Genomic DNA, 15,430 nt, shown 5'->3' on the forward strand with positions numbered 1-15,430 from the left:
GGCACGGACACTGGCAAACGGAGAATGCAGGTGAGTAAATGAACAGGCACTTTTGAACAGTCAATTAGCTGGAGTATTAACAGATGATTGTTTCTTTGCAGGTGAAGGATCCAAGAGGAACGGAGAGTAGACAAAGGAAGATGGATGGAAGAGGATACGGAATGCTCAGGTAAGTAACAAGTAAGGAGTCCAGGTACGTTAAACGAGACCAGACACTGAAGTGCAGGGAGTGAGAGTCTTAATAGTGTGTCTGATGAGGTGCAGGTGCAGGTGATTAGAATTCAGGAGACTGTGAACGAGTGGGTGGAGTGTGTAGATCTGGTGACGATGTGTTGGTGTTGGTGGGTGCTGGCTGTGACTCCGTGACAATCAGATTGATCAGAGATGCATCAAAAGAAGGGAGATAAATGGCATCGTTTTACATTATAGTATGCCATGTGACACTGTAAACAGAGGCATTACTATGGTATAGAGACTGCCACATTATTGTAACTCACCCTTCATCTTTAAAGGTTGACTACAGTATAGATTCAGTCATATGGTACAGTGAGATCATTTACTGTATTACAGCAAACTCTGTTCTACACAAAACCTCATGACTGTGTCATAATTCATCACACCTTTTGATAACACTGAATAGATACTATTACAAACATTATGGATTTTATGTCAATTATGTAATTTAGGTAATGTAAGTGTATTTTCTAATGTGGCATCTGTAGCCTGTGTAACTATTTCAACAACAAGGGTGATTTGAAACATGTATCTTGCATTGTTTGCTATTGAATTAACTGATTGTTAAAAGTACTAAACTGAAAGAAGAACATACTGTTGTGTTTTGGTAATTAAACCAAATGTTCACATTACATATTACAATGATCTTGTGTTCTGAAACAGTGAATATGTAGAATGAAAATATGTACAACTAGAATGAAAGCATGAGATCAGGTTTTGAAAGAATGACTAGCTGTGTAGAAGTGTGATCAGTTTGGAGTTTTGTACTAAGAGTTTTGAAAATGTACACCTTACTTGTGAAAATAGTACCAAAGCAAATAAAAAAAACTGTAAATAATGATCTGCTAATCAGTTCATTTATAAACATTGACAAGCACATTATCTCATATTTCTAGCTATGTGCTAGCTATATATTAACTAATTATCTAAGTGTTATGTAATGTTTGTTAATTATGTATTAATGTTTAATAATAATTTATTAATTTTAATAATTTATTAAGTGTTACCTAATTATTATTTCTTATTAAAACAGTTGTCATGCTTAATATTTTTGTGGAAACCTTGATACATTTTTAGGATTCTTTGATGGATAGAAACTTCGAAAGAAAATTGTATTTGAAATAGAAATCATTATAAATGACTTTACTGTCACTTTTTATAAATTTAATGTATCAATTTAATAAGTATTAATTTCTTTGTTCTTTTTTTTTAAATCATTTTTTTAAAAAAATTATCAGAATGATAAAACAGCAATAGTGCTTTAATTAAAAGGCTGGTATGTCAAAAACATGAGTTTGACATCCAGAACCTCTGTTTGCCACTGTTACTGCTTTATGTGAAATATTTGGCTTGAGGGTGATTGTTGTGCTTTTTTTTTGTTTTGTTTTTTTGCATTCTTTTCTTTCTTATAGATAGTTCTCAGTATCAGTATACAGTCTCATTAAGATGAATCATTATGTCTCACGTCAGCAGAACTGGTAATCACCTAAAATCTATCGATAAGAAGAAAAACATGTACCTGACTAACCTGCTTTGGCTCTGTGGAGACGTTGTGTGATGCTAATCTCTTGTCTCTACGCATGTGTTATGTCCATTGCTGGTTCTATAAAGTCACACTCAGATTTCACAGACACTCAGTCCTGGTCTTCATTGTCATTCCCACAGTCTCTCCTCTCCTGTGGTAAGAACTGCACAGAATTAAATGTGACACCCCTGTCTTTTGATAATAAAACTTATTTAACTTTGTTGTGCACATAAGATCTATTGAGCTTACCTTTTAAATACATGTTTCAGTCCTAAACATTTCTTAATGTGTGTTGTCTTTCAGAGTACAAGTCATCATGGCAACTAAGATAGTGATTCAGCAGCCTAAGCCCCTCGTTTTGGCTCCTGGTTCTGACCAGTGGTCCACCAGCATCTGTGAATGTGACAACCTCAATGATTGTGAGTGCATTTTTTTTATGAAAATTACTATGGATAGTCGAATATTTGGTTATCTAATTGGTAAGTTTCTTCTTCTTTTTCTTTGTATGGTTACTGATTTTCCACATCTTGTTCGGCAGGTTGCTTTGCGTTCTGGTGCTGCCCATGTTTCGCCTGCATCACAGCCAGAGATCATGGAGAATGTCTCTGCCTGCCTCTATTGGACAGTTTCGGCCTCATCCCACCCATCACTATGGCAATGAGAGTGTCTGTCCGACGCACCTATGGCATTGAGGTAATGACTGCAAAAATTCACTGCAAAAAATGCATATCTTAATCGGTTCTTTTTTCTTATTTTCCAGTAAAAATGTATTGACAATTAAAACAAGAAAAACTAGTTGCTTCATTTTAAATAAGACAGGCTTTCTCAAATAAAGAATCATTTAGATAAATATTCTTTTATGTTCAGTGACTGACTGATTTCTTTCTCTCTTTATCAGGACTCTATTTGCAATGACTGTGTGTTATCCTTCTGCTGTGGGCCGTGCTCCTATTGCCAGATAAGACGTGAGATGAAGGCTCGCAACCAACCCGTCACCCTCTTAAGCTACCGAGGAAAATAAAACACTTCATCATCAGTCACCAAATTGTAACTTCAACTCTAAAATGAACTCCATTTGGAATTCAGTTCTGACCCAAGCAGTGATGTGGATTTCAGTTGTAGTCTGCTGAGGAATGAAGACTGAAAACTCTTCTCTAAAAATATATGATTCTTTAGGGTAACAACCATATTGATGCTTCTTTAGACTTAATGGAACACTGTTTGTATCAACTGTGAGTTTATCACAGGAATCATTAGGTCCTTGTTAATTTTGTTTCAAAGCTGTTGCTTTTTAGTTATGTTTTGTTTAATTTTATGAATATTTTTTAATGTATTGTCATTGCATGTGTTGAAATAAAAAGAATTATGATAAAAACTGCACTCCTTTTTTATGTTCTTTTGTTTTAGTGCACACTCACACAAACTTTTTGGGTTTTTATGTTTTATGGTGACTATTTTTTTAAACTGTAAATTCTATCCCCCAACCCTAAACCTACCCATCACAGGAAAAAAACAACAACAAAAAAAACATGATTTAGTATGATTTATAAGCTGTTTTCCTCATGGGACCACACACACACACACACACACACACATGTTGGGTTTCCATGTTTTATGTGGACTTTCCATAGACATAATGATTTTTATACTGTGCAAACTGTATATTATATCCACTAACCCTAACCCTACCATCACAGAAAATGTCTCAGGTTACGCATATAACCATGGTTCTCTGAGGGAGGAACAAGACCCCACGTCAGCTGACGCAATGGGCACGCAGGACCCTGGTGTCTGAGAAGTGTAACAACTTAGTCAATCATGGCTGACACAGTGATGACGTCGCAGGGTGCTCCCAGTGTATAAAAAGGGCATTTGAAAACATGTCATCAGCTTCAAATGTCTGAAGCAGGCACGCCCGAGGCATGGAGACGCAACATGGCTTCTCGTTCCTCTCTCAGGGAACCATGGTTACATGAGTAACCCGAGATGTTCCTTTTCAAGGGAACTCAACGGCGTGTCAGCTGACGCAATAGGGACGTCAGTACCAATTACACCATGCTGACCAGTGCCTGCCTGGAGAAAAAATAATCTAGAACCTAGGCACTGGGCTAAAAAGTCAGCCAGCGAGCTGTCTTCTCTAAAATCAACATGCTGTACTTCACACCCTCTTCAGAGAGGGAGGGAGAAGATATAGTATCCTCTAAAAACAGAACTGTTGTACCCCAACACCCTCCTCAGAGGGGGAGGGAGGAGATATCTCCCCTAAAACAAGCCATAATTCCGACTTCCTCTAAAAACAACATACTGTACTCCACGCCCTCCTCAGAGGGGGAGGGAGGAGACTGAAACACCCTGCACACGTTGAAATGGGAAGGAGCATATTATCAGTGTAGCGTCTGGATAGATCCGGCTAGTCAATCAACTTTGGACATTTCAGAATGCTTTTAGCCTCCTGAACTGTGCATGTAAATCACGAATCGGCTCCGGCAAGTCCGGGACCAATTGCCCCATTGGCACCTTTGTTACCCCAGTAAAGAAAAACAGAACATATTCTCACCAGCTCCAGAGACTTCAAAGAGTCACCCTGGTGGGACTAAAGGTGATATGGTCACAGACACTGGCCACAACCCCAATACACACACACATACAGACACTCACAAACACGCATGGAGATTGTGAATGTACATTTATCCTCCAAATATGACTGTGCCAATATGTACCCGTCGCTGTATTTAAAGGTGCATGTATTTATCCCTAGTATATAAGCTTAGCTATGACTGTAGTTGTATTAGTTTTCTTCTAAACGATAAAACTCAAGTATAAACTGTATCTCACCTTTTATGTCTTTGCCATCTGACAAGTTTGGTCTCATTGTAAAGCTTTCGTTATGCTCTAATTGAAAATGTATGTCACATGACTGTAAAATGCATTCTTCTATTTTTAATGGTACTTTGAAGAAAATGTACTCAGATCGGACACTTCGCAAACCATGCAAATTAGGTCATAAATGGAGACAAAGAAAGAGTTTGCCCGCCAAAATCGCACCCTCATCATTGGCTGATGTATCCCAGGAGGCGTTCTGGCCTGTTGTCCTTAAAACACAACGACACGCATCTCTCATTGTCTCTCGATTGTCTCTCGCCATTTAACACACGTCTCTCCCGGACGTCTCGGCGACCGCGCTTCCATCACGCGCCCCCTCTCTTCGGGACGACCATCTTTTGGCAACAAGTTTCTTTGTCAAACCCTCTTCATCCGTCGCCCTAAGTCTTCTCTCTTCATCGCCTAGGAGACGGACTCTTTTTCTTTATTTTCCGGTTATCTTACTCTTAAGTTAAACCCTTGTTTGAAAATCCCGCCGAAGAACACCTTCTCGGAAAAGGACCAATCGCTTCAGCCGCACGCACCGAAACTCCTGCAGAAACACGAAACGACCACAGCACCTGAACCTATGCAAGTATAGAACCATTCTTTCCAAAGCGTTTTAAGCTCGATGTGTAAGCTGAGTTTCCTTGCTGGCTCTCAAAGGTTTTAACTGTTAGTAAGTTGCCAATCCTTTGATCACCTCTGTTTTCTTGACTTTACTTTCGTTTTCCATATATGTGTATTGTTTGTGTATGTCTAGTAGTATAGTCTCTGTATCCGTAGTTTCATATATTAAATACATTATATTCATGCTCGATTGTTTTTTTTTTGCTCATGCAACAAACCCAGGTCACTTTAACGTTTCGATCCAGTATCCTTGCTTTACGCATTGATGCTAGAATAGGAAGTCTTTCTCGTGGCCAGAGAAAAACCTTCCTTTTATAATCGGCTATGAGGAGCTAACGGTTTGCTGGACAAACTAATAGTTTCTCTAAATTATTATCAAACCAGAACTAATCATATATGTGATTGATTATAATTCGTTGTAATTAATTCACAATATATGTATAATTCCCTCTCGGGTCGGTATATGTATTATAATTAATCATAAAGCTTTATGATTTATTATATTCATATATTTCACCCATAAATTAATTAAATACCTGTACTGATTCGCTACATCAGGGAGCCAAACACACAGCTTTGCAAGCTCAACCTGATGCCAGCCATCCCTTTGTAAATTTTTTATCATCTTTCTCCTTCAATAGCAATTATCTGCACCCCAACTCCTTCCTCAGAGGGGGAGGGAGGAAAATGTTATTCTCCTCATAAGCAGAACTATTGTACCCCAGCACACCCGCCCAATTGCTCCTCAAAAGTAGCCCAAAACTAGTCCAATCGCATTTCAGGGGGGTCCCACAGTAAAAAATCGTGTTCTGTGGGGTAAAATTTGTGATTTTTTGGCAGGGCTCCCCTGGTAAAATTTGCATTCCAGGGACTAAATATCACATTATTTTGGGTCAATTCAACCCGCGGACATGAAAAACAACCCGCGGCAACAGTGTATAAGTAGCCCAATTCTGTGGGAAAACCGCGGACTTGGCAACACTGCTGCCTGGTAGTGCGGAGAGCTAAATCTGTGCCCATGCACAGTTTGTCAGTACTGTCTGTCTGTAAGAACGATCAAAGGATTTCATAAAAAGTTCCTGATGTTTGTGTTACATGTACTGAGGATTAATCAATAATTCTGTTGTTTTTGCAAAGAGTTTCACAACAACTAAAGACCTGCATCCATATTAAGATTGTGACATTAATCTCATCTCATTATACATGTTTTAGGTACTTTCTCTTATTTCCAAAAGACAAAATGTAATACAATAGGAATAACTACAGGGGATTACACCACAAGCTTTACAATCATGTTGCATTTCTTGTCAATTTTTCAAAATCTATTGATCTTGCATACTTGTAATTTTTCTCATTATTACCATGTTCCAGTCTGATGAAAACACAGCTAGAAAGTTGTTCTGTGATAAGCATCCTTTACTATTTGCGTACGTGTGGACGTGTATGACTGTGAATCTATGTCTAGACATTCCCGACTTCCTCCCTACCTCATAAATAAATAACAGCATCACCCTCTCAAGGTGTCAGTCGCTTGCATCTCTGTCCCAGGTAAGACAAAATCTGCTACTGAAGCAACTGTTGAGAAAAGCTGTTTTATGTGTATATATATATATATATATATATATATATATATATATATATATATATATATATATATATAGTTTAGAATTTCCTTTATGGAGGCAACTAAGTAACACATTTTATTGTCTGACTTTTTGAAGTCACCTTTTTAATAATAGCTAAAATAATGCTTTAGATTTTTAATTATAGTTTTCTTCTGGGATTTCAGAGTTATTAATTCTGAGAAACATTCATCATGGCAACCAAGATGGTAATTCAGCAGCCCAAGCCATTGATAGTGGCTGCTGCATCAGACCAGTGGAGCACCAGCATCTGCGAATGCGACAACGTCAATGAATGTAAGTTTGTGTGTGTCTGTATGAATTAAGACTTTTAAGAAAAAAGTTAAATCTCTGACTGCTGTAGAAACACTCTCTTTAGATTAATGTTTTTAGCATGTGCTTTCAACACTAAACCGAGAGTCTGATTGTTAAGGCAGAATAATTAATTGGTCGGTCTTCTGGTGATTCTGCAGGTTGTTTCTCTGTGTGGTGTTTCCCCTGCTTCGCCTGCATTACAGCCAGAGACCACGGAGAATGTCTCTGTCTCCCTCTACTGGACAGCTGCGGATTTATTCCCCCAGTTACTCTCTCCATGAGGGTGTCCACGCGCCGACGTTACGGCATCACGGTAAAGACAAAAAACTCTATGATAACCAAAGCATTTTTTTTTAATTCTGTGCTATGACAAGCTGAATCAGTGGACCTTAATCAGGGTAGCGCCATATTTAAGTTTTGACAAGAATGAAAACGAGTCTGTGATGGTTAGAAGTAGAGTGCGTTCAATGGATTGTACTGTTGTTTAACAACATACGTTGTTCAAAAACTATTTTGAAAGTTGTGAGTTGTGAAAATTACATAATCTAGGGCCTTATTCAGTGTATGCCATTAGGTGTGTTCGACTTGAAGCGCGTTGAGCAGACCATCAAAGTGCCACAAGAGCGATTAGAGAGCAGACAGCTCCGCATGTTTTCAAATTGCTCTCGCAATACTTTTATGTCATACATCGACAGGTCTGCTCAGCTTGCTTCAAGTTGAACACACTTAAAGTCTATCCCTCACAGTCTTGTTTTCATCTGCGTTAAATTCAATATAGCATCTAACCTGACTAGATCTATTGAGCCTGTCTTAAATTGTGGTTCATTATGTTTAACCCATTTTTTCTTCACGCAGGACTCTATCTGTAATGACTGCGTGTACTCTTTCTTCTGTGGACCATGCTCATGGTGCCAGATCAGACGGGAGATGAAGGCAAGACTCCATCCAATCACTCTGTTCAACAACAGGCCAGCCTAAAGATCACCATCATCTTTCTCATCTTCATCACCTTTTTTTAAAATAATTTTCACAATACATTCTCTAAAGTGCTCTTTGTCCTTATTGGATCACAGTCACGTCAGTCCAAAACACAAAGACTTGCTGTTCTGCAGGTGTAATCAGAGTTTTTGATCTTCCTCCCACACACACTGACCTGAGATCAGCCCTTTGGCATTGTATTGTAGTGGAATGTGTTTTACATATTGTTGGTGTACAGCTTTAATACAGGAAGTGAAGCATTTCTGAACAATTAATTCCCTTAAGGAAAAAATATGCCAATTTGGGATTTTTAGTGTTATAGCATATTTAGTGTCACAACATATTAATTATTTTTATTATAGATTGTTGTATTATGCTTTCATTTTTAAAGTTATAATCTTTTTATCTCACACTCTGTATCTTTATAAAAATATCTGCTTAATATGATTTTCACTGTAATTGGAAAGTTGTTATATTGAGCCATTGATATGTGACACTGGAGGTTTGATATTAGAAAAAAAAAGATGTTTGTGCAGATCTGTATATGATTAAATGTATAGAATATAAAAATATGTTGGTGTACTCAATAAAGCTGATTAAAAAGATAAGTGTTCTATCAAAAAAAAAAAAAAAAGAAAAAGAACGAGAAAAGAAAAAAGAAAAAATAATTATTTTTTAGAAATTATGCTTAGAAACATTTACACACCCTTAGGCTACTGTTTTCCACTTTTACAAAAAGTGAATAGGAACTGGGGCTGACAAGCTCAAAAAAGCACCATACAACTAATGAACTGATACTAGACAGAAATTACTTTTAATATTAAAATTCACAGGGCCCAGGACAAAATTATTATCATGATTTATTTTTTTCATATGAATGTCCACCCATTTCCTTCTCTTTACAATTAAAGTTAAGGTAGGCAATTTCAGAGATTTCCCAATTCGCCTACTTAAACTATGCCTTAAAAGTATGTAGAGTTTTTATGAAGAAAAAGTACATATTTTTGATTTTGTAGCAGAAGAGTAGGCAAGTTTTGGGACATATTACTTCGCTTAGTTACCGTTTAAACTGCCCTGTCAATCATCTTGATACAGTTAAAATCCTCCATATTCAATTTAATTTAATTTCCTACTGTTTCAGAGAGAAATGTAGTAACACGTTGATCTGCTAGTCGTGTGGGTTTCATGTAGAGATCTCTCCTCGTGTATGTGCAATTAGCATAATGATGCATTTAAAAGTTGATGACCAAACGTATCTTCACATAAGTTCACAATGCTGTTGCAGATGAAATAGAATGTGGATAACATTGAATATCTTTTTGTCAGGTTAGATACTGTTTATTAAACACTCAAACCCCTTTATCTAAATCACTTTACTTAAAGGATTAGTTCACTTTCAAATGAAAATTTCCTGATAATTTACTCACCCCCATGTCATCCAAGATATCCATGTCCTTTTTTTTTTGTTCAGTCGAAAAGAAATTAAGGTTTTTGATGAAAACATTCAAAGATTATTCTCCTTATAGTGGACTTCAATAGACCTCAAACGGTTGAAGGTCAAAATTACAGTTTCAGTGCAGCTTCAAAGGGCCGCGTTCGTTCCGTAATTTGAATAGGGAAGGTGTAAAACATACAGCGTAAGCTTGTTAAAGAATACGGAAGGTGGTCTGGCGGAAACACTTGCGAGGCGATCATTTGTGTTTACAAAGCATATACATTTTTATTTTTTTTTTTTAAAATGACTGATCGTTTCGCTAGATAAGACCCTTATTCCTCGTCTGGTATCGTTTAAAGCCCTTTGAAGCTGCACTGAAACTGTAATTTTGATCTTCAAACGTTTGGGGTCTATTGAAGTCCACTATAAGGAGAATAATCCTGGAATGTTTCCATCAAAAACCTTAATTTCTTTTCGACTGAAAAAAGAAGGACATGGACATCTTGGATGACATGGGGGTGAGTAAATTATCAGGAAATTTTCATTTGAAAGTGAACTAATCCTTTAACCGTTGGACGGCGGTCCCACTGAAACTTTTTCTGAGGATCCTGGGACATATGGCAGCTGCAGCAGCAGTAACACTGCTCAGTTTGATTCATATGAGACTGCTTCAGGACTGGCTTCACGGCCGAGTACCGAGATGGACGTGGCAATGCGGCACTCACCGGGTGAAAATCACACCGGCCTGTCGCCAAACCTTCAGCCCATGGTCAGACCCCTTGTTCCTACGGGCAGGAGTACCCCTGAAACAGGTGTCCAGGCATGCTATGGTATTAATGGATGCCTCTGCCACCGGCTGGGTTGCCATGTACAATGGGCATGCAGTTTCAGGGGTTTAGGGGTCTGCAGTGGCACATCAATTTTCTTAGAGTTGGTGGCAGTACATCTTGCACTGAGCCGCCTAAAAAAGCGCCTACAGGGCAAAGAGGTGCTGGTCCGTACAGACAACACTGCGGCTGTTGTGTACATCAACCATCAGGGTGGTCTACGCTCCCGTCACATATCACAGCTCACCCGCCATCTCCTCCTCTGGAGTCAGAAGCATCTGAGGTTTCTTCGTGCCATTCACATTCCTGGCATGTCAGGTTTTAAATAATGTAAGTCAAATTGAAAACAAATATTCTCTGTTTGAAAAGAGAAATGTCAGTCGTTCGCGAGTCATCTCATTATCCCTTGACGATCCATGCAACAGAGTGAATGCCCGCATCAGCTCAAAAAAAAAATTGATCAAGCTTAGTCAGATTCATATACATCGTTTTGAGACGCAGTGGGGAATAATTCTGGAAGAATTTACCTCAGAGGAAAAGCACGACTTTCAATTTCATTTCGAGGATCAATTAGATCAAGCCGATGATTGTGAATAGTAAGTTTTTTTATTCTTAAGTCCTTTATTCTAATCACGATATAGTGTCTCTGAATATTAAACCCCAAAAAGACTGTTTAAATATGAATCCTGCAAGTTTTGTGTGTCTCTGTGTGAATGGTTTACTACACTTAACATACATTAGTAAACTTTGATATTGGCTATTCCCAAACTATATTGCTATACTGAAATCGACTGAAATACATAATAAATACTGAAATAAAATGTGTTAGCAACATATTAAACTGCACATTGACATTTAGACTCTATAATATAACAAATATAATACATAAAATGTCTGTTACGGAACACAGACTCACAATGATGTAGAAATGAATATGAGAGTTTATTGGACATGGCAGGTAAAGTAAACAGGTAGGTGAATACAGCAGTTAAAGCAGCAATGCAATAATGAATGGAAATACATTTACATTTAGTCATTTAGCAGACGCTTTTCTCCAAATGAGAATAGTAGAAGCAATCAAATCAACATGAGTAGAACAGTATGTAAGTGCCGTGTCTAGTCACAGTTTCATCAGTAGAGTGCTCGTAGCAAGGTTTTTTTTTAAATATATATGCAAATAGATGGAGAAAGAGAATAGAAAATCGAAAAAAGAAAAGTAAAATAAAAAGTGCCAATATTGCTGTCTCAAGTGTTGACGAAAAAGATATGTCTTTAGCAGTTTTTTGAAAATGGCTAAAGACTCAGCTGCCCGGATAAAGCATGGTAGGTCATTCCACCAACCAGGAACAGACCAGGAGAAGGTCCGTGAGAGTGACTTTGTACCCCTTTGGGATGGCACCATGAGGCGCCGTTCACTTGCAGAATGCAAGCTTCTGGAGGGCGCGTAAGTCTGAAGTAGTGAGTTTAGGTATAGTGGTGCAAAGCCAGTGGATGTTCTGTAGGCAAACATTAGAGCCTTGAATTGGAATCGAGCAGCTATTGGCAGCCAATATAAACTGATGAAGAGAGGTGTGACATACGCTCTCTTCGGTTCGTTAAAGACCAGTCTTGCTGCAGCATTCTGGATCAGTTGTAGAGGCTTGACAGTGCATGCTGGAAGGCCTGCCAAGAGAGCATTACAATAGTCCAGTCTGGATAGAACAAGAGCTTGGACTAGAATTTGTGTGGAATGCTCCGATAGGAAGGGTCTGATCTTCCTAATGTTGTACAGGGAAAATCTGCAGGACCGGGCCGTTGTAGCAATATGATCTGTGAAGCTTAAACAATCATCCATCACCACTCCAAGGTTCCTGGCCGTCCTGGAAGGAGTTATGGTTGATGACCCAAGTTGAATGGAAAGGTTGTGATGAGGTGTTGGGTTGGCACTGACCACAAACAGTTCCATTTTGCAAGGTTGAGTTGAAGGTGGTGGTCCTTCATCCAGGCAGAAATGGCTGTCAGGCAGGCTGCGATGCGACCAGCAACCGTCGGATCATCTGGTTGGAATGAGAGGTAGAGTTGTGTGTCATCAGCATAACAGCATAACATAACATTAGCATAACATAACAGGAAAAACCATGTTCCTGAATGACAGATCTTAGTGATGACATGTAGATGGAGAAGAGAAGTGGTCCAAGCACGGAGCCCTGAGGTACCCCAGTAGCAAGATGATGCGACTTGGACACCTCACCTCTCCAAGATACCCTGAAGTACCTACCTGAGAGGTAAGACTCGAACCACTGGAGTGCGGTTCCTGAGATGCCCTTCGACATGAGGGTTGACAGGAGGATCTGGTGGTTAACCATGTCAAAAGCAGCAGACAGATCCAGCAAGATGAGTACCGATGATTTTGAAGTTGCTTGTGCCAATCTCAGGGCTTCAGTAACTGAGAGCAGGGCAGTCTCAGTTGAGTGGCCACTCTTGAAGCCAGACTGGTTGTTGTCAAGGAGGTTGTTCTGTGTGAGATAAGTAGACAGTTGGTTGAACACAACTCTCTCAAGTGTCTTAGCAATGAATGGAAGAAGGGATACCGGTCTATAGTTTTCTAAAAGTGCTGGATTCAGAGTGGGCTTTTTAAGCAGTGGTGTGATCCTAGCCTGCTTAAAAGCTGTGGGAAATGTACCAGTGTGAAGAGAAGAATTGATAATGTGAGTGAGTGCAGGTACAATTGAGAAGGAGATGGCCTGAAGAAGATGAGTGGGGATAGGGTCAAGCGGACAGGTAGTAGGGTGATTGGAAAGGATGAGTTTGGAAACATCTGCCTCAGAGAGCATAGAGAAGGAGGGGAGTATTTGTGCTTTTTCCATTAAGATGTTATTGTCAGTATGTGGTGTGGAGAATTGGCCGCTGATGGTTGTTATTTTATGTGTGAAGAATGTGGCAAAGTCATCAGCTGTAAGAGCTGATGTGGGAGGGAGGGGAGGAGGGCAAAGAAGAGAAGAGAAAGTTTTGAAAAGTGTGTGGGAATCAGTAGAATTGTTAATGTTTGTTGTGATAGTATGTGGTTTTAGCATTGGAGACATTTGTAGAGAAAGAAGAAAGGAGTGACTGATAGAAGCTAAATTTAGTAGGATTTTTAGATTTGCGCCACTTCCTCTCTGCAGCCCTGAGTCTAGACCGATGCTCACGGAGAACATTGGAAAGACAGGGGGCAGAGGGGGTGGCGCGGGCTGGTCTGGATGAGAGGGGGCAGAAGTCATCTAAGCAAGATGTTAGCGTGGTGCAAAGAGTCTCAGTAGCATTGTTAGTGTCCAATGATGAGAACTGTTTAGGGTGAGGAAGTGTGGATGAGACCAAAGAGGATAGGTGGGAGGGTGAGAGCGAGTGTAGGTTTCGCCGAAAAGTAACATGAGGTGGAGTGTGTGTTGAGTTAGGGGTCAGGTTGAGCTTAAAAGTGATGAGGAAATGGTCTGAGGTGTGTAGTGGAGTAACCAGTGTATTATCAGTGGAGCAGCAGCGTGTGTAGATGAGATCCAATTGGTTACCTGATTTGTGGGTAGCTGTAGTAGACACTCGCTTGAGATCAAACGAGGCAAGCAGAGTGTGGAAGTCAGTAGCCTGAGGTTTGTCTAGATGGATGTTGAAATCTCCAAGTACTAGCAGAGGAGTACCATCCTCAGGGAAGGATGAGAGTAACACATCTAACTCCTCCAAGAAGTTACCTAGCTGACCTGGGGGACGATAAAGCACTACAACATGGATTTTAGCAGGGTAGGTGATGGTAATTGCATGTGATTCAAATGAGCTGTAGTCACAAAGAGCTGGTAAAGGATTGAACTTCCATTCATTGGACATAAGCAGACCAGTACCACCACCCCTCCCAATCTGGCTTGGGGTGTGAAAGAAAGTGAAATTAGAGGAGAGGGCTGCCGGTGTGTCAGTGTCCTCTGGTTTGATCCATGTCTCAGTCAGAGCCATGCGATAGAGACCTGAATGAGTAGCAATAGATGTAATGAAGTCAGCTTTGTTTACAGCAGATTGACAATTCCAGAGACCAATAGAAATTGAAAGTAATGTACTAGATGACATGGGTAAAATATGCAGGTTGTTATGATTGCAGAGAGAAGCAGTCAAGCAACAGGTAGATCTACATACTGTACTGTTCTTTGTTTTGCAGGTGATTTGAGGAGGTCGTGGAGGATCTACATACTGACAGTTCTTTGTTTTGCAGGTGATTTGAGGAGGTCGTGGACATGAGCAGCAGAGCACACACTTCGGTGATGTGAGTAAAGCATAAAAGAAGTCCGGGGGAATGAAGACGCTGGAGACACAGACCACCAGGTAGACACTGGGAACATGGAGGATCAGGAGAGATGATGGAACAACAACACATGAAGATAAGTAGCACAGGTAAGTGGGTCTAACTCAAGAACGAGACCAGACAATGTGCCAGGGTGAAGTGTGTGCTTATATGCTGCAGTGATGATGAGATGGAAGGGAGTCAGTCCAGTGGCAGCTTGGCGGAGGGAGTTCTGCGCGTACTCTGCCCAGCCTAGGAATTGGTTCCAAGAGTTCTCGTGGCCGTGGCAAAAGGTTCTCAGGAAGTGCCCAATCTCCTGAGTCTTCCTCTCCGCTTGCCCGTTCGACTGCGGATGGTACCCTAATGACAGACTGATGGTCACACCTATGAGCATGAAGAAAGCCTTCCATACCTGGGATATGAATTGTAGGCCTCTGTCAGACACAATGTCCTCTGGGATACCATAGCTTTGAAATACATGATTGAAGCCCTTCAGAGGAATCAAACAGCAGGATTTAGAGAATCGGTCAACAATGACTAGGACTAGGATGTGTTACCTTCAGATGGAGGTAGGTCGGTGGCGAAGTCTACTCCTAGGTGTGACCAAGGGCGCTGTGGTACGGGCAAGGGAAGAAGTTTGCCAGATGGAAGATGGCGTGGGCTTTTGGAGATGGCGCAATCAGGGCATCCCTGGATGAACCTTTTCACATCCCTGGCCATGTT

The 15,430-nt window shown here is 40.0% G+C and overlaps 3 protein-coding genes across 3 annotated transcripts in view; 2 read left to right on the forward strand and 1 right to left on the reverse strand.

Moving 5' to 3' along the window:
- The window catches only part of LOC127516283 (uncharacterized), a 344,148-nt gene that overhangs the window by 71,176 nt on the left and 257,542 nt on the right, over positions 1–15,430 (reverse strand). The window lies entirely within an intron of this gene.
- On the forward strand, positions 1,764–3,139 carry LOC127516289 (cornifelin homolog B-like). The gene is made up of 4 exons (XM_051900777.1): positions 1,764–1,915; positions 2,063–2,178; positions 2,298–2,452; positions 2,658–3,139. The coding sequence occupies exons 2-4, from the start codon at positions 2,076–2,078 to the stop codon at positions 2,778–2,780; spliced, it is 381 nt and encodes a 126-aa protein (XP_051756737.1). The 5' UTR covers positions 1,764–1,915; positions 2,063–2,075; the 3' UTR covers positions 2,781–3,139.
- On the forward strand, positions 6,670–8,774 carry LOC127516290 (cornifelin homolog B-like). Its single transcript, XM_051900778.1, has 4 exons — positions 6,670–6,799; positions 7,041–7,170; positions 7,347–7,501; positions 8,044–8,774. The coding sequence occupies exons 2-4, from the start codon at positions 7,068–7,070 to the stop codon at positions 8,164–8,166; spliced, it is 381 nt and encodes a 126-aa protein (XP_051756738.1). The 5' UTR covers positions 6,670–6,799; positions 7,041–7,067; the 3' UTR covers positions 8,167–8,774.

The sequence above is a fragment of the Ctenopharyngodon idella genome, chromosome 7 (assembly GCF_019924925.1).
Source record: "Ctenopharyngodon idella isolate HZGC_01 chromosome 7, HZGC01, whole genome shotgun sequence".
NCBI classification, from domain to species: Eukaryota; Metazoa; Chordata; class Actinopteri; order Cypriniformes; family Xenocyprididae; genus Ctenopharyngodon; species Ctenopharyngodon idella.

What these genes read in the sequence shown, in the direction of transcription:
- LOC127516290 (XM_051900778.1), top strand. Translation starts at nt 7,068, where the DNA reads ATGGCAACCAAGATGGTAATTCAGCAGCCCAAGCCATTGATAGTGGCT. An exon ending in ATGCGACAACGTCAATGAAT is followed by an intron (nt 7,171 to 7,346) that starts GTAAGTTTGTGT and finishes GTGATTCTGCAG; the next exon opens with GTTGTTTCTCTGTGTGGTGT. An exon ending in GCCGACGTTACGGCATCACG is followed by an intron (nt 7,502 to 8,043) that starts GTAAAGACAAAA and finishes TTCTTCACGCAG; the next exon opens with GACTCTATCTGTAATGACTG.
- LOC127516289 (XM_051900777.1), top strand. Translation starts at nt 2,076, where the DNA reads ATGGCAACTAAGATAGTGATTCAGCAGCCTAAGCCCCTCGTTTTGGCT. An exon ending in ATGTGACAACCTCAATGATT is followed by an intron (nt 2,179 to 2,297) that starts GTGAGTGCATTT and finishes CTTGTTCGGCAG; the next exon opens with GTTGCTTTGCGTTCTGGTGC. An exon ending in GACGCACCTATGGCATTGAG is followed by an intron (nt 2,453 to 2,657) that starts GTAATGACTGCA and finishes TCTCTTTATCAG; the next exon opens with GACTCTATTTGCAATGACTG.